Raw genomic sequence first — 25,724 nt, 5'->3', positions numbered from 1 at the left:
TTTCAATGTATATACGAATCTACATCTCATGTTTGGTTTAGAGAAAAACAAACTATTACAAGAAACATCAGATTTGACTGAAATTCTTTTCTCAACTGTACGTAAAATAGTCAAAAACAAACCTTATGAACGCGATGTGATACAGGATTACCAAAACCTCTAGATATTCATCTAATAAAATAATTGAAAAAAACAATATATGACTGTTACAAAAGCAATGAGATTCCTACAACTGAAATCGTAATAAAGAAATTGAATACTTCCGGCCATAACGTGAGCTGCTGTGACAAAACTCTTCAGAATTGGATAAAGAAACTAGGATTTAGATTTAAAATAATAAACAAACGTCAAGCAGTTTTGGAGAGCAGAAGAATAGTGGAATTGCGTAACAAATACTTAGAACAAATAACTAAATATAGTCAAGAACAACGACAAATTTTCTATTTGGACGAAACTTGGTATGACACTCACGACACAGTTACGAAAGGGTGGACTGATGGTTCGAGAATGTGTACGCCTAACATGCCTGCAAACAAAGGATCGCGACTAATCATTGTGCATTGCGGAGGAAGTAAAGGATATGTTTCGAATTATTTGAAATTATGTTGCACAGTTGCATACAAACTATCACCAGGTAAATTTTTTGTTGAGAGGAAATCATTGAAAATATTTTTTTTTCATGTTCAATCAGCCAGCAAACGTAAAATCCCAATAAATTCCCAATACGTGTTTCGATCACCAAATGATAATCTTCAAGAGTAGGATCAAACAGTTATATCTTCCTCTGGAAGATAATCACTTGGTGATCGAAACACGTGTCGAGGAGTTCAAATAACGGTTTGGTGTTGGGAAAAAACTCCAGTAATATTCATGGGAGTAAATGTTTAAAAAAACTTTTTTTTCATCCGTGGGAGACTGCCACCGCCCGCCCGACCCACGGAGTCGCAACTGACGGTCGCCAGTATTTATAATATAAGTCCCTAATGCATTTTACGAAATTTCCATCTAGAGCAGGGGTCTCCAAACTTTGAAGCCTTCGGGCCATAATGATTTGTGTATTGTGACACTCAACGACATCTAGTGGCGAGAAGTGGTACTATGCACTATCCTTTTCAGCTACCCGCTAGGTGGCATTAGGCGTAATTAAATATTTGGAATTATCGCGTTGGTTCGAGAAAGTTCTGGTTCTAGATAGTGTATTCCGATCACCTCGAGATGGCAGTAATAATTGCATATAAAAAAGCAAGCGGCGCAACTGCGAGTTAGTCTGCGTAGGAAAGGTGAAGGAAGCGAAACTGTCTATTGTGAAATAAAGTAACACCCGTCAATAAAAGTATTTTGATTTGACTTATTGTTTTTATGTGTGATTTGTTAGTATGGAAAAGAAGCGAAAAATCGACAGTGAATGCAGAACGTTCCAAGAAAAATGGAACTTTCAGTATTTTGTGATTGAGTCCAGTAATAAGGCGCTATGTTCAATTTGTAATGAAACCATAGCTGTTCTCAAAGACTGTAACATTAAACGACACTATGAATCGAAACATCTTCAAAGTTACTCCAAGTATACAGGAAGTTTGCGGAAGGAAAAATTTGAAGCTTTGAAACGCGGACTCAAATCGCAGCAATCTTTGTTGACCAAAGCGAAAACTGAACAAGAGTCTGCAACTCGCGCCAGCTTTCGTGTGGCTCTTGAAATCGGAAAACGTGGCAAACTATTCACCGATGGAGAAATGATAAAAGAATGCTTGATTGCAGTAGCCGGAGAAATATGCCCCGAAAAGGTAAATTTATTTAAAAGTTTCAGTTTGTCAGCAAACACCGTGGCTCGGAGGGTGCAAGACATCTCAGAAAATATATCATCTCAACTGTCTGACAAAAATGGACATCATGAGTGGTTTTCTCTAGCATTGGATGAGTCAACGGATGTGTCAGATACTGCTCAGGTGTTGATTTTTATTCGCGGAGTAGATAAAAGCTATGAAGTGTATGAAGAACTTCTTGATATTGATAGTATTCACGGCACGACAACTGGGGCAGATATTTTTAAGGGAGTTGAAAATGCCATTAATAAAAAGAACCTTCGACGGAGAAATTTGAAATCTATAACAACTGATGGAGGCAAAAATAGGTATGGTAAAAATAAAAGAGTGGTTGCACTTGTGTCAAAGGGTGTAGAAAATGATGGTGGTTCAAAACCATTAGTCTTACATTGTATCATTCATCAACAGTCCTTGTGCGGAAGATGTTTGGATATGTCTGAAGTTCTAAAACCAGTCATATCAGTTGTTAACTTCATCAGATCCACTGGGCTGAATCACCGACAATTCCGCGAGTTCATTTAACAGATTGGAGAAAATGATATACCATTATCATACTGCCGTACGCTGGCTTAGTTGCGAAAAAGTCCTTAAGCGCTTTTTTGAACTTCGAGCAGAGATCGAAATTTTTTTAAATGAGAAGCAGTGTCCTTTTGCCGATTTAGAAAACAGTGAATGGATGTGGAAGTTAGCCTTCTATGTCGATTTGACAAATCATATGAACGAACTGAATTTGAGATTGCAAGGAGAAAATCAGCTTCTCCCTGATTTATACACCAATATCAAATCCTTCAGGCAGAAAATAATACTATTTCAATCGCAATTACGTAAAAAATGTTTCACATATTTTGAAACATGTGAAATATTCAGCCACACTACAGAGACTGAATTTCTCGTCAATTTTGCAATCGAAACTTTGAGTGCTTTGAAGATAAATTTTGATACTCATTTTTCAGATTTTGATGTCATTGCGAATGAAATTAAGCTTTTTCAAAATCCTTTTGATTCTGACATTGAAATCCTGGAAATTATTGATTTACGGTGCAGTGATATGCTTAAGAACAAATATCAAAATTCATCTTTGTTGGAATTTTATAAGAGTCTTCCACTGGAACAATTTGATAATTTGCATAAATTTGCTCGTGGGTTGTTTTCTGTTTTCGCTACTACTTACTTGTGTTAGAAAACGTTTTCCAAAGTGAAGCACACAAAGAATGTTTACAGATCTCAATTAACCGATGAGCATCTTAAATCTCTTTTGATAATTGGTACAAGTAAAATTGATCCACAACTATAAAGTATTGTCGGTGGAAAATCACAATTACATAAATCTCATTAGTGTTTTTGTTTTACTGTGATTCATTTCAATTATTTGTTAGTTATTAATATGCTTAAACTTAGATACTTAAGTTAAGTTTTCTTTGTCGTCATTTATGTTGCTAAGTTTTACCTTGCAAGTAAATAAAACCGAGTAATTATCATTCTGTGTTTTCTTCTTCAACTTATCACAGCAATAGTAACAACGATTAGGTAATCATTGGCTGTCGCGGGCCAGAATGATGATACTGGCGGGCCGGATTTGGCCCGCGGGCCGTAGTTTGGAGACCTCTGTTCTGAAAGATAACGAAGGAACTCCTGGGCGTCTTGATACGCATGACCCATGAATCGAGGGGCAAAACTCTGAATCTAACTCTTTAAGGAGACTGTGTTCACTGCTCTATCAAATGAATCTTCTGACCACAATTTCTTGATAATTTCTGCGAAAGCTTTGATTAAAGCACCCTCCGTACTGGAAATATTAGTATTGATATCGTCCAGTAACCATCTCGTATTCGATAAACATTGTTCATGAAACAGGTGTTACCAATATTATTCAACCCATTAAGCCAAAGGGGTTTGATTGAGGAATGTATCACTGATATAATTGTGTTGTAGTGATGATTTTGTGTTGTAGTTATGATTCTTTCCATCATTGGACCAACGGAATGAGGAATTTGAAGATAAATTTCTTGAAACTGAATCAGATATATTCATGGTGGTTTTTTTGAATTTGTGAGAGAAAGATAATTCCAGAACTTGTTTATTTTCCTCTGCATCTTCTGAGACAATTGGGAAATGATCAATCTGCTTACTCCATTTTGCGATGTTCATATGAAATTTGGATTTGATTTATGGGTTCAGGAATGTTTCATTTAATTTTTGAGTAGACGGAAGAGTACCCAATATCGATGTAGTGAAAATCTCACAATAAACTGTTTCTTGAAGATGTTCGTGATTTTCCTTTATAGAAAAATTGACAGAATTGCTGTTATTGTTGTAGTTTGTTTTGCAATAACAAAAGTTAAAATCTCGAATACTGTTCCATAAGGTTATCAAATCCCCGCATTCGATTATTGATGAACTGGTAAAAGAAATATTTTGCATACAGTTTCAAGATCGCTGTTCTGTCCAGAGTCTCTACCATTGGTTGTAATGCTGAACTATCGAAGTACAATTTTGATAAGCACATGTTCATTATCATTAACACCACATCAACGTATGACTGCCATGAACTTCTTATCACGCATCATTTTCCTACTAGGTTGTAAAGTCAATCAAGGGTATTTTGTACGAGTTCTTTGCAAGGTTATCAGAATCAATTAAGCAGAACGTTTATTACAAATAAGTCGAATTTTAGTGTTGAAGATCGTCTCACTGGTGAATGATCCCTTACTTTATATTCAGGTGGGAGTTTGTTGCTGCATTAGTTAGTACTTTCTGGATTATTGCCAACCTTACGAAACGAATCAGGTATTACAAAAATCGTAAGTTTTTCTCAAATATTCATTCTGTAAAAATAATAATAATAATAGTCTTTTTATTGAATAGGAATAATCCTAATCCTAATATTCACAATATAGAGTTTTAATTCTACAATAAATGATTATTAAATGAACACTATATCAAAACTTAATGCAATAAATGAATCCGTGAATAAATTTAGAATAAAATACCTTACTAACAATAAATAAAGTAAGATTGAGGTACTTAATATAATTATCAAAACTATACAACAACTGACTCAATTCAGCTGAAAATCTGTAATACAATATAACTACATTCATAACAATCACAGATATTTTGAGAGTTTTTTCTTAAACGATACAAGTGTATCACATTCTTTAATTTCATTTGGAAGGGACTTATATTCAACTAAACCTCGTATGAATATTAATAACAATAATAATAATAATAATAATAATAATAGTGTGCGCCTGACCAGCGCACACTACGGTGAAAAAAAAATAATAATAATAATAATGACGAGACACCGGTGTTGCCCTACGCTCCGGGGGATATTGAATCCGTTGTGGGGAACGAGAAGTGCCGAATTTATTGGAACTATTCGTTCCCCACCCTCAGGCTCATACAAGCTAATAAGCCTGATGTAGTCCTTCTCGACCACCAGACCAAAACGATATTTGTCGTGGAGTTTTCAGCTCCTGGCGAGACGAATATCGTCAGAAAAGAGGAGGAAAAACGGATAAAATATCGAGATTTTCTCTTCGAACTCCGCAGACTCTATCCAGATCACTGTGTCAAGATGGTCGTTCTGATTGTTGGAGTCCTTGGTGGAATGATGTCTTCTCTACTCTCGAATCTCAAAATCATACCGGCTTGCCGCATTAAGGCAGAAATCTTAGCCGCACAGATGCAGAAGGCTGTCATTCTTGGCTCACTGTGTTTGCTCAGGGCACATGATTCTCGGACCCAATGATCACTTACCCCACGGTGTGGGGAGTGGTCATTGGTTGATTATGCTGGCGCGCCCTCCCGAATGTATCGGGGCTTCGGGGGATAGGGCCTGACCTGCGCACACTACGGTGATAACAATAATAATATTTATTCACACACAAGGATAATAGTACAAAATTGTAATTTGAAAACAAATTTCTAAAACTAACGGTGAATAAATTATTATCTCTTTCTGATATTTTTTAATGATGATCGAAGGAAAGTCCACGGCTAATAGAGAATTTCAAAAAAAGGTAACAAGTTGCTAACGGCAGTCAATATATTGGGAGAGCAGTGGTCGTGGGTTTTTTATTTTGTGGAACAACCTTTTTTTGGATGGGGCGCCACTTGATTTGATTTTGCTAAAATCAAGAAGTAAAAATATACATAGTCAGAAAATTATTTAATAGTTGCTGCAGACTAAACCAAAATATGGTAGACAAAAAGCGGTTATTGTTTTCATTACAAAAAGGATGTGATTCAGTAATACAACAAATGAAATAATACGACGCCGCTGCAGCTGCAGTAGGATCTTACAAAACAACGTTATAAAGTAAATTCATATGACTTTCATTACGTCTACACAAAATAATTATTGAAACGTTGGAAATAATTTTTGAAACGTTGGAAATAATTTTTGAAACGTTACATGCATGTAGGCATATAATTCAAAAAGGAAACACCAGGTATATAGTTGGTTTCCAAAAATAGGTTGTCTGTGTAGTGGAAATCAACTCCGATGTAAAAATTGGAAATTCCTCACCAAATGAGTCCTTCTTTTCTGGATGTTATCAGCAACAGGCTGTCTGAGAGGTCGAGTAGATTCTGGATGTAGTCTGGAGGGTTAGAAAACGAAACAGTTCAGTTGTCAGGCGATACTATAAATATCTTGGATTCGAAAGATATATGTCGAACTGGAGCAATTCGACTTTTCTTTTTTTTTTCAAAACTGGTCGACAGCAAAAGACGGTATTTGGGGATCCAAAAGGTTCCAAACCAGAACAAAAATGTTCGAGATGGTTGGACGACCCACGCTTCTTGGAAAATACCAAAGGCTGTACTTGTCCGTAGCTTAATGGAAACCGGCAGATCTACAGAAAGTGATCTCGGTTGTGATATTGGTTCCAGAAATCAAATGGTTAAAAAACTCACCTCCTCTAAGGGAAAGGCTTCCACTAAAATAATGCCCAACACAAAAATGGTAACTGACGTGACACACTCTACTTTCGTTTCTCAACCGTCACCCAAAATCCTTTCAGGTTGACCTCCGACCAGAAGTATTAACACAAACTCGTCCTTTGCGCCGTGACGTACACGTTGACGAAATTTGGTGTACTCCAATGGCAATACTTCTCCTTTGAATGAAGTATTCATTGAGCATTCCTTCTTTTTGAGAATTTTATTTCATTAATAATAATTCGTTTCTTTTTCTCTTCCCCAGACTATATCAACTATGCAATGAAATACAGAGTTATCAAGAAAATAAAATAGCTGATGTTTACTAGATTGGAACTCTGAAATTGTATACATGTATTTTATGATTTCCACAATTAAATGATACATTTCGTAACAAGTGCTTTGGATTGTTGATAAAAGTCAACTTTTCACGTTACAAAATTTACAGCTTACGAAGTACAAGTACTTGTTTGTAAGTTTTAAAAGAAACACATAAGACATTACTAATTGAAACGAAATATACATACACAGAGTGTATAAGTTCATCTAATAAAATGATCTAAAATTAAAATCTAAAAGCAAAAACATACTAAAATATCTACATTGAAGAATTTATACTTTTTTTTTATTCTATTCATTTTAATCCATTGTCTATTTGATTTAACTCTCTATAATTTCATGAAAATAGTTTCTGCTTGTATTTTGTACATAATGTTTAAGATTTTTTTTTGAAACGGTGTGCGCAGACCTCATTTTTAATATCATTTGGCAATGTATTAAACAACTTAGGCCCAAGATATGGGCCTAAGTTCATATTGTTTGAATTTGTTCTTGAACTTGTATTTGGAGTCGTCTAAATTCCAAATATGATCAAATTCAGTTTGAAATTATGTATTAACTCGCTTGAATAGAAAAATTGATCAATCAGATTAAAAGAAACCATACTCAACAAGCGACTCACAAACGTTAGTAACTGAAACTCTCAAATAAAAATGTAATTGATTGTAAAAAATGTATTAGTGGTATCTACACACAAACATACATACATACATGCATGCATGCATGTATGTGTATCTATAGTATCTTTCACATTTAAGTAATCCGTTCACAAAAATGAAGGTGGGTTTGTTCTAAAACAACTACTCCTAAAGGCTTTGTATTACATATAAATAACTTCTACTTGAACAGTTTGTATATTATTATAATTTACATAGGTACCTTGAATCGGTCAGATAATATTTATAAGATTACACTTCATGTATGTATGTACTGTACAGAAAAGTATAGTGTAATTCTTAAATACCTATATTTATTCATACCTTTCATTTATGAAATACCTGGAAGTGACTTCGAGATCGAATGGATACAGTACCTCCGAGACCAGAAGAGCCATGAGACCGAAGGGCACCATGGTTCAGAAAGCGAAAAAGGATCAGATGCTTGCACGCGCATATCTACCGTTTGTCCCAAGGGTCACGGATAGAATTGGAAAACTATTGGGCAAACATGACATCGAAACAGTCTTCAAACCCACGAGGAAGATACAACAAAGCCTCAGGTCGGCTAAAGACAAAAGAGACCCATTATCAGCAGCAGGGGTCTATCGCATTCCGTGCACTTGTGGAAAGGTATTTATGGGAACAAGACTAAAAGAGCATAAAAGGAACTGCAGACTAGGCCAAATAGACAAGTCAGCTGTGGCAGAACACGCACTGAGTGAAGGAGACCACAGAATTTTGTTTGAAAACACAGAACTAATTGCTCCCAACCAGGGATACCATAGCCGACTGGTACGGGAGGCAATAGAGATCCACAAACACACGGAGAATTTCAACAGAAAAGAAGAAGCGGTGAACCTCAATCAAATATGGAACCCCATTTTAAAGAATTCGAGAATAACAAACAGGACAGCAGGTAGCAAGATTGTTAATGTTCCAGGTTCAAGTGCAGGTACGAATACAGGTACAAATTCAGGTACAAATACAACTGATTACCTGAAAAGGCATAAATACGCTTTACGAAGCCTAAAAGGGTAGTCATCGGACAGCAAGCCATGATGGTTAAACCTCAGAAGAAGCTAGCCACTCGCGCCAGCGAAACGTCTGGAAGAAATTCCAAAAACCCACGGCTTTCAAACTCGGAAAGCAACGACACTGAAAACCTCAACCGTGAAAGTCTAAACCATTTTGTTATATAGGGTGTTTCAGTAATTTAAATGAAACAAAGTGTGAGATATCATCGCAATGTCTTATTCGTTTGAAAGGCCTATGTGTAGATTATAACATCGTTGAAATGTCCGCCACGGCTTTTCTGCGTGGAGCCCATCGAATACGTCATTATTAATGATGTAGAAGTAATGTATGCTCTAGGTCAGGGGTCTCCAAACTTTGAAGCCTTCGGGCCATAATGATTTTTTCAGTTTGTTCCAAGGGCCAATTTCTGTCCTCAACTATATTTCTAGACTAGGATAGTCGCAAAGTGCGTGACCTAAGCAAACTTACGCTTTTTTTGCATTTCAATTATTATTATGTATTGTGACACTTAACGACATCTAGTGGCGAGTAGTGGTACTATGTACAATCTTTTTCAGCTACCCGCCAGGTGGCATTAGGCGTAATTAAATATTTGGAATTACCGCGTTGGTTCGAGAAAGTTCTGGTTCTAGCTAGTGTATTCCGATCACCTCGAGATGGCAGTAATAATTGCATATAAAAAGGCAAGCGGCGCAACTGCGAGTTAGTCTGCGTAGGAAAGGTGAAGGAAGCGAAACTGTCTATTGTGAATAAAGTAACACCCGTCAATAAAAGTATTTTGATTTGACTTATTGTTTTTATGTGTGATTTGTTTGTATGGAAAAGAAGCGAAAAATCGACAGTGAATGCAGAACGTTCCAAGTATAATGGAACTTTCAGTATTTTGTGATTGAGCCCAGTAATAAGGCGCTATGTTTAATTTGTAATGAAACCATAGCTGTTCTCAAAGACAACATTAAACGACACTATGAATCGAAACATCTTCAAAGTTACTCCAAGTATACAGTAAGTTTGCGGAAGAAAAAATTTGAAGCTTTGAAACGCGGACTCAAATCGCAGCAATCTTTGTTTACCAAAGCGAATACTGAACAAGAGTCTGCAACTCGCGCCAGCTATCGTGTGGCTCTTGAAATCGGAAAACGTGGCAAACCTTTCACCGATAGAGAAATGATAAAAGAATGCTTGACTGCAGTAGCCGAAGAAATATGCCCCGAAAATTTATTTGAAAGTGTCAGTTTGTCAGCAAACACCGTGGCTCGAAAGGTGCAAGACGTCGCAGAAAATATATCATCTCAACTGTCTGACTAAAATGGACATCATGAGTGGTTTTCTCTAGCATTGGATGGGTCAACGTATATGTCAGATACTGCTCAGGTTTTGATTTTTATTCGCGGAGTAGATGAAAGCTATGAAGTGTATACAGAACTTCTTGATATTGATAGTATTCACGGCACGACAACTGGGGCAGATATTTTTAAGGGAGTTGAAAATACCATTAATAAAAATAACCTTCGATGGAGAAATTTGAAATCTATAACAACTGATGGAGGCAAAAATATGTATGGTAAAAATAAAAGAGTGGTTGCACTCGTGTCAAAGGCTGTCGAAAATGATGGTGATTCAAAACCATTAGTCTTACATTGTATCATTCATCAACAGTCCTTGTGCGGAAAATGTTTGGATATGTCTGAAGTTCTAAAACCAGTCATATCAGTTGTTAACTTCATCAGATCCACTGGGCTGAATCACCGACAATTCCGCGAGTTTATTCAACAGATTGGAGAAAATAATTTACCATATCATACTGCCGTACGCTGGCTTAGTTGCGGAAAAGTCCTTAAGCGCTTTTTTGAACTTCGAGCAGAGATCGAAATTTTTTTAAATGGGAAGCAGCGCCCTTTTACCGATTTATAAAATAGTGAATGGATGTGGAAGTTAGCCTTCTATGTCGATTTGACAAATCATTTGAACGAATTGAATTTGAGATTGCAAGGAGAAAATCAGCTTCTCCCTGATTTATACACCAATATCAAATCCTTCAGGCAGAAAATAATACTATTTCAATCGCAATTACGTAAAAAATGTTTCACACATTTTGAAACATGTGAAATATTCAGCCACCCTACAGAGACTGAATTTCCCGTCAATTTAGCAATCGAAACTTTGAGTGTTTTGAAGATAAATTTTGATACTCATTTTTCAGATTTTGATGTCATTGCGAATGAAATTAAGCTTTTTCAAAATTCTTTTGATTCTGATATGAAACCCTGGCTCCGGAAGTCCAAATGGAAATTATTGATTTACGGTGCAGTGATATGCTTAAGAACAAATATCAAAATTTATCTTTGTTGGAATTTTATAAGAGTCTTCCACTGGAACAATTCGATAATTTGCATAAACTTACTCGTGGATTGTTTTCTGTTTTTGGTACTACTTACTTGTGTGAGAAAACGTTTTCCAAGATGAAGTACACAAAGAATGTTTACAGATCTCAATTACCCGATGAGCATCTTAAATCTTTTTTGATAATTGGTACAAGAAAAATTTATCCACAACTACAAAGTTATTGTCGGTGTAAAATCACAATTACATAAATCTCATTAGTGTTTTTGTTTTACTGTGATTCATTTCAATTATTTGTTAGTTATTAATATAGTTATTAATATGCTTAAACTTAAGTTAAGTTTTCTTTGTCATCATTTCTGTCGTTTAGTTTTACCTTGCAAGTAAATAAAACCGAGTAATTATCGTTCTGTGTTTCTTCTTCAACTTATCACAGCAATAGTAACAACAATTAGGTAATCATTGGCTGTCGAGGGCCAGATTCATGATACTGGCGGGCCGGATTTGGCCCGCGGGCCGTAGTTTGGAGACCCCTAACCTAGGTCAGAGGGGTCAAAATCAATTTTGCAGAGGGCCACATATTAAATTCAGAATGTGTAAGCGGGCTAGATTCAAATAAAAAAATGTACTGAATTATTATAACATTCTATTTATTTTATTATACAGTGCGTTCCAACGAAAACTTGACTCCCCTCTGAAAGTCAGAAACGGACGGGTAATCGAAAATTTCAAAGAACACGTCAATTTTTTGATATGGAAACCATATCCGAAACTTCACCCCCCTGCGGTCACCAACTATCCACCCCTATTTTTTTCAATGGCATGGGGGGTCGAGTGATACATCATTTGAAAGGTCTTTTGTACCCCTATTACCTCTATTTTTTTTTCGAAATTGGTTAATATTGAGAAATTAAATGTTGAACTTTTTATTTAAGAAAAAACAGAAAATTCGCTGTCGCTCATTTTATTGAAAAAATCAACAAAAGTAAAGTATTCAAAATAACCTCCATCTAGTTCCTTACAATAATACAGTCTACTTTCGAAAGCGTTCCTTACATTATTGAAGATGTCCGGAGTCAGAAATCAGCATTCCCGAATAATTCTCTGTCGCAGGTCTTCTAGATTTGTAGAATTTATTTAATTAGTAGTAAACGTATTTCTGCCCCCGAAAAAACACTATCACTCACTACGTAGCACGTACCACACTGTATCCTGCATCAACAAACCTCAAACGCACCGCCCACGAACGAATAACGAAGAAACCATCAACCCGAAATAATAAATGCCATACTTTGATACGTTGCAAGGGAGCCAAGTCTCCGACCGCTTTAAAAAACATAAGCTCCGCGAGACCGATCCAGCCAGCGACATACGTCCCGATTTGTAATTTTAGTTGCAGAAATTATAGCGATAGAGGAGGCTAGCCTCCAGTTGGTCTTCGTTACTGTACGAGTGCGTTTGTTGTGATTTAATTCGGACGGGATGCCGTGACGGACCGGGACTGAAAAATATTTCGGAATATCGTTTTAGTGTTTCTTGATGGTCAGTTGTATACGTATAATTTTCGGCAATACACAATTTTTGTTTGCATTTATGCAAATATTACGTATTTTGCTTCAAATAAGTGAGCTACCCCAAACAATATTCGCGCCTCCGGTGGGCTTTTCTGTGTGTATATAGTCTTTATTACTTTAGCCTCCCCTGTTCTCCAATGCACGAGCCGTCACTGTCCTTGTTCACTGTGTTCCAAATAGTTTATTCTACTAAAGAAAGAACAGAAATTGTTGCAACCTATTTTCGAAATAATTAATGTGCTAAAGCTGCTGCAAGAATTTATAATACGCATCATCCAGACCATAACGTGAGCCATCAATACGTTAAACAGTTAATGGATAAGTTTCGAACTTCAGGTTCTGTTCACAACAGAAAACATGAAGTATCCCGTCCTGTCAGAAATGACGGGAGTTGAACTTGCAGTTTTAGGACATGTACAAATGGATAATCAACAATCTATCAGACAAGTAGCCAGAGCGTCTGGTGTATCAGCTACAAGTGTTATTCGGATTTTGAAAGCCTACAAATTCCATCCTTTCAAAATAAGGCTAGTTCAGGAATTAAACTAAGATGATCCTGATCGTCGACTTCAGTTTTGTGAGGTGTTCAGCGAGAAATTGACCAGTAAACCCAAAGTTATTATACAATACATGTTTTTCAGACAAAAGTTGTTTCATGTTGAATGGTGAAGTGAATAGAGATAATTGTCACAAACTCCACAAAAATTGAATGTCTGGCCCGGCATTCTTGGTAATCAAATTGTTGGACCATTCTTCATTTAAGGTAATCTCAATGGAGATACATACTTATATCTATTACAAGACTGTGTAGATCTTATGATTACACAAATTTCAGAAAATGATGACAATTTAGTAGAAAATGAAATAACATTCCAGCAGGATGGTGCAGCCCCCCCATTTTGATGTTCAGGTGAGACAGTTTTTGGACGAACGTTTTTCAATGTATTGGATCGGCAGAAGGGGTCCAGTGGAGTGGCCAGCTAGATCACCTGATCTCACACCGATGCACTTTTTTCTGTGGTGACACCTGAAGTCGAAAGTATACTCTGCTAAGCCTACAAATCTAGAAGACTTGCGACAGAGAATGGTTTTGGAATGCCGTATGCTGACTCCGGACATCTTGAATAATGTACGGAACGCTTTCGAGAGTAAACTGTATTATTGTATGGGACTAGGTGACGTGTTCTTTGAAATTTTCGATTACATGTCCGTTTCTGACTTACTTATACATTTAATGTATAAGTATGTCCGTTTCTGACTTACTTATACATTTAATGTATAAGTATGTCCGTTTCTGACTTACTTATACATTTAATGTATAAATATGTCCGTTTCTGACTTACTTATACATTTAATGTATAAGTATGCCCGTTTCTAACTTACTTATACATTTAATGTATAAGTTTGAAAATGTTCTTATAGGACGAAACTGCAGTAACGTTAGTTACAAATAAAAGTGGTAAAAAAATAGAAATTTTCAATTCTCTTTTCTTCAATATGATATGACGTAGGTTTAACAACTTTAATATCTAACCTTTGAACCCGACATTCATTTTTACAAGCCTTTGATTCTTCTCGGAGAAGTTCGTTGCTCTTTCCAGCAAAACATCAGCGGTTATTTTTTTGTTACAGAAAAATACTTTTCAAAATTAGAATTCGACACACCGAAGTCGAAACAACTGGATGAAACTAGTAAGGTTGAACAGTTCAACTCAACCATGACCGAAAACCGAAGACAATCAGTAAACGGACACTGGGTAATAGGTAAGTAATTTTTCAGCGATAAACTGAATATCATCATCGTAGAACTATAATTCAATATCAAATTTGTTTTTATACCGGATGAGATTTGGAATAGCTAAGTGGTATATGAAGAGATACGTTTTCGCATATCTTTTACTTTTCGCTCACTTCCGGTTTCTCTGGAAATGGTTTTGCCGGAATTTCGGCGTTATACTTCTAAAAGTTCTATGAATTCTTGATATTTGTAAGGCCTTTGACCGTGTGTGGCATGAGGGTTTGCCGGTCAAACTTCGATGCTATGGCTTGTCGGATCATTTTTGTGTATGGCTCTCCAGCTTCCTGAAAGAACGTTCCATGCCGTCGATGAATATCTCTCGAATACTTTTACCTTCAACACTGATGAGAGCCATATTGTCTCCAACCCTTCCTTTATTGACAAAATGGTTTAGACTTTCACGACTGAGGTTTTCAGTGTCATTGTTTTTCGAGTTTGAAAGCTGTGGATTTTTGGAATTTCTTCCTGACGTTTCACTGCCGCGAGTGGCTAGCTTCTTCAGAGGTTTAACCATCATGGCTTGCTGTCCGATGACTATCTTTAAGACTTCGTAAGGCGTATTTATGCCTTGTCAGGTAATCCGTTGTATCTGTACCTGAATTTGTACCTGTACTCGTATCTGCTCTTGTACCTGTAGTCATACCTGCACTTGAACCTGGAACATTAACAATCTCTCTGCTTGTTGTCCTGTTCGTTATTCTCGAATTCCTTAAAATGGAGTTCCATATTCGTTTGAGGTTTACCGCTTCCTCTTTTCTGTTGAAATTCTCCGTGTGTTTGTGGATCTCTATTGCCTCCCGTACCAGTCGGCTATGGTATCCCTGGTTTGGGGCAGTTAGTTCTGTGTTTTCAAACAAAATTCTGTGGTCTCCTTCACTAAGTGCGTGTTCTGTCACAGCTGACTTGTCCGTTTAGCCTAGTCTGCAGTTCTTTTTATGCTCTTTTAGTCTTGTTCCCATGGATCGTTTGGTGATTCCGATATATACCTTTCCACACGTGCACGGTATGCGATAGACCCCTGCTGCTGATAATGGGTCTCTTTTGTCTTTAGCCGACCTGAGGCTTTTTTGTATCTTCCTCGTGGTTTTGAAGACTGTTTCGATGCCGTGTTTGCCCAATAGTTTTCTAATTCTGTCCGTGACCCTAAGGATAAACGGTAGATATGCGCGTGCAACCATCTGATCCTTTTTCGCTTTCTGAACCGTGGTGCCCTTCGGTTTCATGGCTTTTCTGGTCTCGGAGGCACTGTATCCATTCGATCTCAAGGTCACTTCAAGGTATTTCAGTTCCCTTCTGGTTCTGGTTCACATATTATCCGATCCCGTTCCGTTAGAGTGGAGATGACTCCTCTCTTTTGGCTAGGATGGTGGTTCGATAGTGCGTGCAAGTATCTATCTATGTGTGTGGGTTTTCGATACACTTTGTGGGTTAGTCTGGTACCACATCGTTCTACTCGTACATCTAGGAAAGCTATCCGTTGGTCCTGCTCAATCTTCATGGTGAATTCTATGCTCGGGTGTTAGGCGTTCAAGTGGTTTAGGAAACGGTTAAAGGCGTCTCTTCCATGTTTCCAGATGACGAAGGTGTCATCCACGTAATGTAGCCTCAAGATTGGCTTCAATTCAAAAGTGTCTATCGCCTTCCCTTCAAAGTGTTCCATGAAATAATTTGCTATCACTGTGCTGAGTGGACTCCCCATCGCAACGCTATCTAGTTGCTCTTCCCCCCCTCATTGAAAGTAACTTCCTGTGAGACATGCTCTAAAGAGTTCGACAATGCATTAGGGAACACGTGGGCTAACCCCCTCAGAGAGTCTTCCAGATGCTGATTGGAGATGCGAACATCACGGGCAACTTTGATAGCCTGGAACATTGAAGAAAGGTTGGAGATTTGTCTCGCTCCTATAAATACTTTCACGGAAAGTGTTCCAGTGATTCCAGTGTTCCACATTGATTCCACCAAGAACGGTACATATCAGAAATACACGACGGGCTGTGGCTGCTCATCGTTTTGAGGTTCAACTCACTACACCACGAACTCCACTGTTTAAGAACTCTTTCATCTGGAGAACCTCGTTCATGTGGAATAAACTTTCTGAGAACGTTTTCCCAAATGGATTTAATCTCCAGCGATTCAAATCCAATGTGAATCGCCACTTTCGCACAGGCACTGCTCTGAGAGCGTCTTAAGGATTTTCCTGTAGTGTTTGTGTTTTGTCCTTTTTTTTGGGGTCCCTTGGGAGCTTTTCTGATTTGTCCATTTAGTGTAAGTCTCCAGAAAACACTGCAACCTCTTGGGCTTATTGCTATTATTCTCCCATCTTCTCATGACACCCATTCCATCAGTCTCGTTCCCTGTACTAATTTGTACAGGTTCCGTGTTGGATGTTCGTCATATTCTTCTGTGATTCAGTGCCTCACATTCGCATAAGATGTGTAGAGCTGATTCTATCCCTTCGTTACATAATCTGCAGCTGAGGTCTTCGTTGTACAGCCCCATTTTATTCAGGTGTCCTCTAAGGGGACAATGACCGGTTAGTAGTCCTGTAATTATTCTGAGCCGATCCCCACTATATTAAAGTAGTTCTTCGGTTTTTTTCTCGGACGGTTCCCTAATGAAGGTTCTACTGTGTTTGTTGCCAGGTACTTTTGTCCAGTACTCTGTGTGCTTCTTATTGGTCCATGTCCTAATCTAGTTTCGTACCAATGATTTTGGTACCCCCAGAGCTAGTTCAGGACCCATATATGAAGTTGATGATCCGTGTCTAGCGCATTCATCAGCTTTATCATTATCTGTGGTTCCTGAATGCCCTGGCACCCAGTACAAAGTTAATTTGTTTCTGTTTGCAAGTTCATTCAGTTCTTCGTGGCATTCCCAGACCAGTTTTGATGTCACCTTCGGATTTGTCAGAGCCCCTAGTGCGCTCTTGCTGTCTGTTAAAATATTGATCCGCTCATTTCTTTGTGTGTTTTGTCCTTAAAAAAATGGCATACTTCACAACAGTAATAAAATTATTATCCACTATTTGTCTTATCAATATTTAATTTATATTCTTATTCTCAATGCAATCGCAAATAAATTAGTACCGTCATATTGGCAAATATATCTCTGGTTCGAAAAGTTCTTGTTAAAAAATGATCGCCATTTCAAAAATGAAACTTGGACACGAAAATGTAATTTTGCCAAATTGTCTCATTTCTATCTACTATTCTAGTGACTAAAACTTTGTAATTGTAAATGCAAATAAATGATCTAGGCCTAGAATCTCCTAGAAACTTTCCAGAATGTATGTATACAGCGTGTTCCATTTAAAACTTCCATACCGGAACTATTTCTGATGAAACCTAAAGAGAGCGGATAGTGAAAAATAGGCGAATAGCAAATACTTTAAGAATATGTTCACAGCCAATATTTGTACAAAACTTCCTTAATTATCTTCATCAGGTGATGAAGACACAGAAAAATATGACGATTTTCCTCAAGTTGGCGATGAGGTGGACAGCGTACCCCCTGCTGCCCCTTCCGATGGACAAGGGGGTCATAATGGATGGTCGCCCTCTGCTCAAGCTGAATTGATTGAAAGAAGAAAGCGACTGAAGTGAGTTTAAATTTTTCTTATACCTACTGCATGATTCTACCTTTTGATGAGATGTCTAAGCTTTCCTTTTTAAATAGAGTCGCTGGGTCAGCGAAATATAGGTATACAAGTGTAAATGAATACTTCCATTGTCTAATATTATATAAATTGATTTGAAATCCAGAAAAAATGTTCAAAAATATAAAAAGCTTAGCTGAAAAATAACAATATATTGAGCAAAAAACTGAAATTATAATGAAATAAAATACAAGCAATAACCAAAAAATAAAAATAAAAATAGAACTTATTAACACGAGATGAAAATTGAAAAATATTAACAAGAAATTAAAAATTAAAAGATACCAAACCAAGTTACTACACGACGTTTCGATTGTTAGTATCCACAATCGTCTTCGGGTGATAACTGGACTTCCGAGATCTGACTATTTATAGGTCATTCCAGCGCTTTCACCTATCCCCTCTTCCCTCTCTCCGCTTCATCGGTTTTCGAGGAGGCTGCCCGTTTGGCGGGAGTTGGTCGTGTTCTGCTTGATTAGAGGTTTCCATATGTTGCGTATCTCTACGCTAGCTTGACTAAATGCATTGTTGGACAACATACACTGTGTCCGTAAAGTATGGAACAAATTCATTTTTAGCTAAACAGGTCATTTTAAGAAATAATCCTGAAACACGTCGATTTTTTATGTTAATTTACCGTATTTTAAAATAATAATCTAATATACAGGGTGAATTACGTTCGAGTAATGACGTCACCGTCATTTTTTTTAAATAGAACACTCCTATTTTGTCTCAATTTTCGGATTACTCTAGCTGAGCTGATTCCAAAAATGTATCACATGTTGATTCCAATTGGTACAAGGTGGACAAACATACAGTAGTTGTGTGTGTGCTAATAAAGTAACGCGTAACATTCTTTATTAGGTAAATTAACAATATTATCAAAAATACTTATTGTCTAGCGGCAATTGGTTCAAATGTAACACCCTGTAGTTTGCTACATGTTTAGAGTAATAAAAATGAACTGTTTCCAAACATGTTTGGTACTTGTGGTCTAGCAGACAGAATATGAAAGAAAATATTTCTTATCTACATTTATAAAAAACATATTCGTCTAGTTTTTTGTGAAATATCATTATTTGTTTAGTAATTTATTGATGTTCAGTGACAGTTTAGTACTACAATATTTTTGGTATTCGTGAATATTCGAATGATTGCTTAGATTTAATTGAAAGTAGAAATGGAGTTAAGTGTAAAACGAAGAATTGAAATACTTATGATGATTGGGTATGGAGACAGATCGCGAACTCAGATGGAAGTGTGCAATTTGTTTAATGATAAATATCCAGAAAGACCTATAACGCGTCCAACAGTCAGTAAGCTTGAAACGAAATTTCGAGAAACTGGTACGGTTGCAAATGTACGCAAATCAGGTCGTCCCCCTGCAAATGCTGATACAGCATTAGATGTTTTACTGAGTTTCGAAGAAGATGCGCACACTTCTGTTCGTAAAGTTAGTCGCGAAATCGGTGTTGGCAAAACAACGGTACACAAACTATTGAAGCTTGAAAAATGGCATCCTTATAAAATCAAACTTGTGCAAGAATTAAAGGAAGATGATCCCGATAGACGACTCCAATTCTGCGAAGAAATGATGGATAAATGTCACCGATACCCTCTCTTGATACAAAACATTATTTTTTCTGATGAGTCCACTTTCACGTTAAATGGTGAGGTTAACCGTCAGAATTGTAGATACTGGGCAAAAGAAAACCCCCACTGGATGCGTGAGCATCATACACAATACCCTCAAAAGGTAAATGTATGGGCTGGAATTGTACGAAATCGAATCATTGGACCCTACTTTATCGAAGGTAATTTAAACGGGGCAAAGTACCTTGCGTTTTTAAGGGGGTATATCGTACCTACTTTACGTAATTTATTTCCCAGCAGACGTAATCTTGGAGGTTTTGATGAAAGTTTATGGTTTCAACAGGATGGTGCACCTCCACATTATGCTGTAGATGTTAGAAGGTACGTAGATGAAATTTTTCCGAACAGGTGGATTGGTAGACGTGGACCTACTGAGTGGCCAGCGAGGTCACCAGATTTAAATCCTTTGGATTATTTTCTGTGGGGCCATCTGAAGAATGTTATTTATAAAACGAAAGCAGCAAATATTGAAGATGTACGAGTGAAAATTCGAACAGAAATAAACAATATTACGCAAGAAACCATACACAAGGTTCAACAAGAATTTGTACACCGTTTGGGTTACTGTCAAATACAGCAAGGGCTGCAGTTCGAACATTTAATATAAAGTCATGTATTCCAGCATATTCTGTCCGCTAGACAATAAGTATTTTTGATAATATTGTTAATTTACCTAATAAAGAATGTTACGCGTTACTTTATTAGCACACACACAACTACTGTATTTTTGTCCACCCTGTACAAATTGGAATCAATATGTAATACATTTTTGGAATCAGCTAGAGTAATCCGAAAATTGAGACAAAATGGGGGTGTTCCATTTTAAAAAAATGACGGTGACGTCATTACTCGAACGTAATTCACCCTGTATATTAGATTATTATTTTAAAATACGGTAAATTAACATCAAAAATCGACGTGTTTCAGGATTATTTCTTAAAATGACCTGTTTAGCTAAAAATGAATTTGTTTCATACTTTACGGACAAAGTGTATATGCGGCTTCTTTGAATTTTCTCCTAAACCAGTGTTCCTCCTTGTGGATGATTTCAGCTTGAGCCCACTTGATGTTTTGTTGATGAGTCCAAACATGCTCTGCTATTCCTGATTTGCTGGTTTCTCCTCGCTGTGTGTGTTGCTTGTGCTCGGCAATGCGAACTTTCAATGTCCTCTTAGTTTCACCAATGTATGATACTCCGCACTCGCAGGGTATCCGATAAATGCAATTCTTGGAATCGCCGTCAGCGTTTGGTGGCCTGATTTTCGTGAGGCTGCTACAGATAGTGTTCCCAGATCTGAAGCAGGTTCTGATGTTACACTTGGACCCAATCCTTCTTATCTTTTCCGACAATCCACTGATGTAGGGAAGTACAAGTACTGGTTGTGACAGCTTTTTTTTCTTGTGGAGCTCTTGCTCCACAAGAGCTAAAGCCTGTTTCACCATCACTTTGGAGTAGCCAGATCCCCATCTTCGGATAGCTTCCTCTGTATGATTTGAAGTGTTTCTTTGACAGGGACGTTGATGTATAGACTTTTCACGTCGAAACTGACAAGTTGATCCTGCTCTTTGACTTCGATTGTCCCTAGTAGTTCAAAAAAATGCTTTGAATTTTTCACAAAAGATGATGCACCGCACTAATTCGTCGCCTAGGTTGTTCTCCAAATCGTCTTCGTAAGCACTGACCATACTTGAGGTGTTTTCCAAAATCTCTTTTTTTGTAAGGGAGTGTAGCTGTCGAAATACTTCAAAACCACCAGAAATTTTATGATATGCTTTCATGCGTTTAGATAAAGCAGACAGTAGTTATCAATAATGACAAAACACGTGCATTTTGAAACGTTGTCCAGGTGTTTCATTTTCAACAAAGTCGTCGACTGGAGTAGAGCCGATTAAATGGTCGTACTTAGTATTCCGCTTGCATCGTCTTGAAGTCTGTTGTTGATATTCTTCATAGCCGGTCAGATCTTTGGCTTTTGCTTCAATATCTGGAAATATAGATTGCATTGCTTCGACGTAGCTAGTACTCGAAGCAATGTCAAAACAAATTTTCTCAAGAATGACTCACATCTAAAGTGCTTTAAAAAGTTTTTTCATGTTGTGCTAAAAGTAAATGTACAGAATTTTATTATTGTTTGATAATTCATGTGATTGGGTTGTTACGACTAGCTCGTTCGATGACAATATCAGGGAATTCCCCTATTAGTTTTGCAGTGCTGCCAACTTGAGTGTAGTGCAGTGTAAGTAAACAACGCATAACTTTTGGTGTGGCCAGTGCTCAATTTTGGAAATGTGGTAAAATTTTAAATTATTATTGTATATTTTGATAACAACGTTTCTCGTGGTAGGTACTATACCTACAGTGAAACATCTCTAAATTAATAGGCAAAGTACCGTCACTAGCTCTCAACAATCTCGAAACATGATCGATATGATAATCGATTCAAAAAAAGGTCAGCTGATATATACTTTATTGTCCAAAGAAAAAATCTTGTTGACAAAGTTAGTTGATAAATATAAAAGAATACATAAATGTCATATAACCCAAAGGTATACCGTACCTTAAGTGAGACTCTACCAAAGCGTGATATGCTGTTTTTGCAGTATAAACTCCCAGTTCTCTAGCAATAACTCTCACTGCATAACAGCCGGTGGAAATTTTACTTTTGATTTTTCTGATGTGAGCGTCAAATTTCAGTCAACCATTTATATACAGCCCCAGAAAGTTAGTACACTCTCTGTTCTCAATGATACCGCTCGCTACAGATAAATTCTGAAGAGAACATTTGAAAGTCATAATATTTGTTTTCGAAATATTAAAGGAGAGTAGATTGGAATCACACCAAGACTTCATTTTTTGTATATCATGAGCTATTGTCTAATTGAGTATATTTATACCTTTACTATGCCATAGTATAGTGGTGTCGTCAGAGAAAAGAGTGAATGTTCCAGATATACTTATGTTCATCAAATCGTTAATATTCAACAGGAACAATATGGGACCGAGAACCGATCCCTGTGGTACACCAGTATTTATTTCAATACTGTTTGAACATTTAATCGTTTTCACAATCTTACTGCGACCATTGAGATACGACTCAAACCACCGTAGTGTTATCCCTCTACATCCATAGATAGTCAGCTTTCTTAGCAGTATTTTATGATCAACGCAGTCAAACGCTTTTGTAAGGTCACAAAATACTGCTGCAGCAGCATCTCCATCATTCATATTGGAATACACCTCAAACAGGAAAGAGAATATTGCATCATGTGTGCTCTTGTTGCTCTGGAATCCAAATTGATTTTTCCTTATAATGTTATGGCGAAGGAGAAATTCATTGAGTCTTTTCTTAACTAGTTTTTCAATTATTTTTGCAATACTAGTAGGAATGAGAGATATTGATCGATAATTTGAAGGATCATCTACAGAGTTACCTTTATACAGGGTGTCCCTGGACTTCCTCTTTTCCTCTCGGGAATGTATAGATGGGGTCAAAATATCACCAGTACTTCATATAACTTTTTTTCCTAAAATCCTTCGTTACCAAGTAACGGGCCCTCGAAGTTACAAAATGAAAAAAGTTTTTCTTTGATAACTTTTCAAGTGAATATTCAAAATCATCCAAATTTTGGTAATTGACTAAACAAATGAATTCCTTTGATGAGCTTTCATGCAGGAGTCAGTTGTTTTGCTACAAAGTCAGGAACGGACTACCCCCGATGGTCCACACCCCAAAACTTTGAAATGACAGATATTTTTCAATATTTTTCAACAAATTAAGGTTACTTGGACAATTTTATGAATAAAAGTACTCGTGTGGAAAGTCGATCGGAGCAACGAGTCTTGATAAAAATGTAGTTTCACTCGACGACATCAAACCCGCTCGTCCACCATTATTTGAAATGAATAATTATCAAAGCAGAAATAATAATGATAACGTTAATTCAACAACATTTATCCTGAGATGTCTACCATTATTCGAAAATATTAGTTTTTAAGGAAAATGGAAATGATAGGTAAAATGTTCATAACGAATTTTTATAATGCAAACACGTTTAACTAACGAAACTCAAGAGCCTCAAGAGCAAACAGAAATGAAAAATCCGCTACAGAAACTGCTCGATATGACCACCTTCTCTCTCTATACATTTTCTTAGTCTGCGAAGACACCCTCTCTGTACTTGAAATAGCATTCCAGGGTCGTTTCGTATGGCTTCACAATGTAATGTTATTCTATTCAACAATGCATCTCTTGTGTGAATAGGTGTAGCGTAAACAAGGCTTTTTAGATGCCCCCACAGAAAGAAATCCAATGGATTTAAATCCGGAGACCGCGATGGCCATGAATATGGCCCACCTCTACCAATCCATCTATTGTGGAAAATATGGTTCAGATGGTCACGCACAATCAAACTAAAATGAGGAGGAGCGCCATCATGCATAAACCACATATCTCTTCGGGTTTGCAATGGAACATGTTCCAAAAGTCCATTCAAATCGTTCTGAATGAACTCCAAATAACGTTCTCCATTCAATCGGTCCTGTAGAACGAATGGTCCTATAAGATGGTTTCCTATGATACCAGCCCAAACATTCACGTTGAATTTCCGTTGGTGTTTGGTTTGCAATATCCCATGGGGATTTTCTTCGGCCCATATATGGAGATTATGAGAGTTGATAACTCCATCTCTACTGAAACCTGCTTCATCAGTGAATAAAACTCGATTAATAAAAGTCATATCCTCTCTTTGCCTATCCATGAACCAATTGGCATATTCCAGTCGTGCTGGAAAATCTTGAGGTGTCATGGCATGTACCTTCTGGATGTGAAATGGGTGGAGCAGTTGTTCCCTAATTATTCTATGAATAGTGGACTTGGATGTAAGGAACTGTTCTGATAGATTTCTGATGCTCATTGAAGGATCATCAGCGACGGCTTCCAAAATATTTTCCTCCAATGTTCGCTCCTAGGACGTACAGTCCTAGGAGCGCCCTCACCACCTCGTTTTGGCAAAACTGTACCTACAATAATATCGAAATAAAACAACGTGCTCAAATTAATTATCAATTATTACATACCTGTCTCCCTCAAGCTGCGATCGACACGCTCGAATGTTTCTCTTGATGGTACCGTTCGATTGGGAAAATGCTCGGAATACAGACGACGAGCTTCTGCAGCATTACAAAATGCTCGTCCATAAAATACATGCATATCTGCATATTCATTGAATGTAAACTATTCGGCCATATCAAAAAAATTCAAAATATCCTATAGAATATTGACAATACAATGATAGTCATATGACAACGCACCACTCAACAAAACAAAATCGCATTCCAGTTTCTCATTTTTCATCAAAACTTTCTAAAAGGTTTTTTTGTCAACATCTGTGAAAGAAATATTATTCTCTGGATATTTTTCACCTGATCATGTGCAGCCGTTTTTGTAGTTCATTCGTTTGCTTTTTATTAGTATAGTAAATATTTTTTCCGATGTGCGTTTTTTCAGCTAAATTTAGATTCGTGTTAAAGAATTTCTTCCATAAAATTATAATTATCAGTAAAACTCCTCAACAGTTTAGCTGTGAAGAAGAATTTGAAACATTCGAATGTTGAGTTTCATGAGATTCAGATAACTGATCAACACGAAACGTGATTATTCCACACGTATTATGTACATACAAAATATGGAATGAATTCGATATTTCATAGTAGAGTAGCTTGTTAGTTTAAATAAAAACACCACGAATCTACAGAACTTGATATTTCTTTTGAAAAAATATCTGTTATCACAATTGTGACTTAAACTTCCATATAAGTACTGTACTTTTTGTTTACGACTTCATTTTAGCATACTTTGTATTATTCCTGTTATAAATGTTGTTGAATTAACGTTATCATTA

General features: G+C 36.9%; 1 protein-coding gene and 1 long non-coding RNA gene across 2 annotated transcripts in view; one reads left to right on the top strand and one right to left on the bottom strand.

Moving 5' to 3' along the window:
- Positions 1–4,465: 4,465 nt before the first annotated feature.
- ACC (Acetyl-CoA carboxylase) overlaps positions 4,466–25,724 on the top strand; it is a 145,526-nt gene continuing 124,267 nt past the window's right edge. Inside the window, 3 exon segments of the mRNA XM_074174091.1 lie at positions 4,466–4,621; positions 14,350–14,481; positions 17,960–18,113. Coding sequence (XP_074030192.1) covers positions 4,519–4,621; positions 14,350–14,481; positions 17,960–18,113 — 389 coding nt within the window. The 5' untranslated portion in view covers positions 4,466–4,518.
- On the bottom strand, positions 5,980–7,207 carry LOC141481830 (uncharacterized). The gene is made up of 2 exons (XR_012465203.1): positions 6,744–7,207; positions 5,980–6,682 (listed from the first exon to the last, which is right to left on the bottom strand). It is a non-coding gene; the product is annotated as an uncharacterized lncRNA (long non-coding RNA).

This window comes from Leptinotarsa decemlineata, unplaced genomic scaffold (genome assembly GCF_025532065.1).
Source record: "Leptinotarsa decemlineata unplaced genomic scaffold, Ldec_3_MD MMD2_tig00000505_RagTag_RagTag, whole genome shotgun sequence".
NCBI classification, from domain to species: domain Eukaryota; kingdom Metazoa; phylum Arthropoda; class Insecta; order Coleoptera; family Chrysomelidae; genus Leptinotarsa; species Leptinotarsa decemlineata.
The sequence above is the reverse complement of the archived record's forward strand: the minus strand, read 5'-3'. Positions and strand labels throughout refer to the sequence as shown.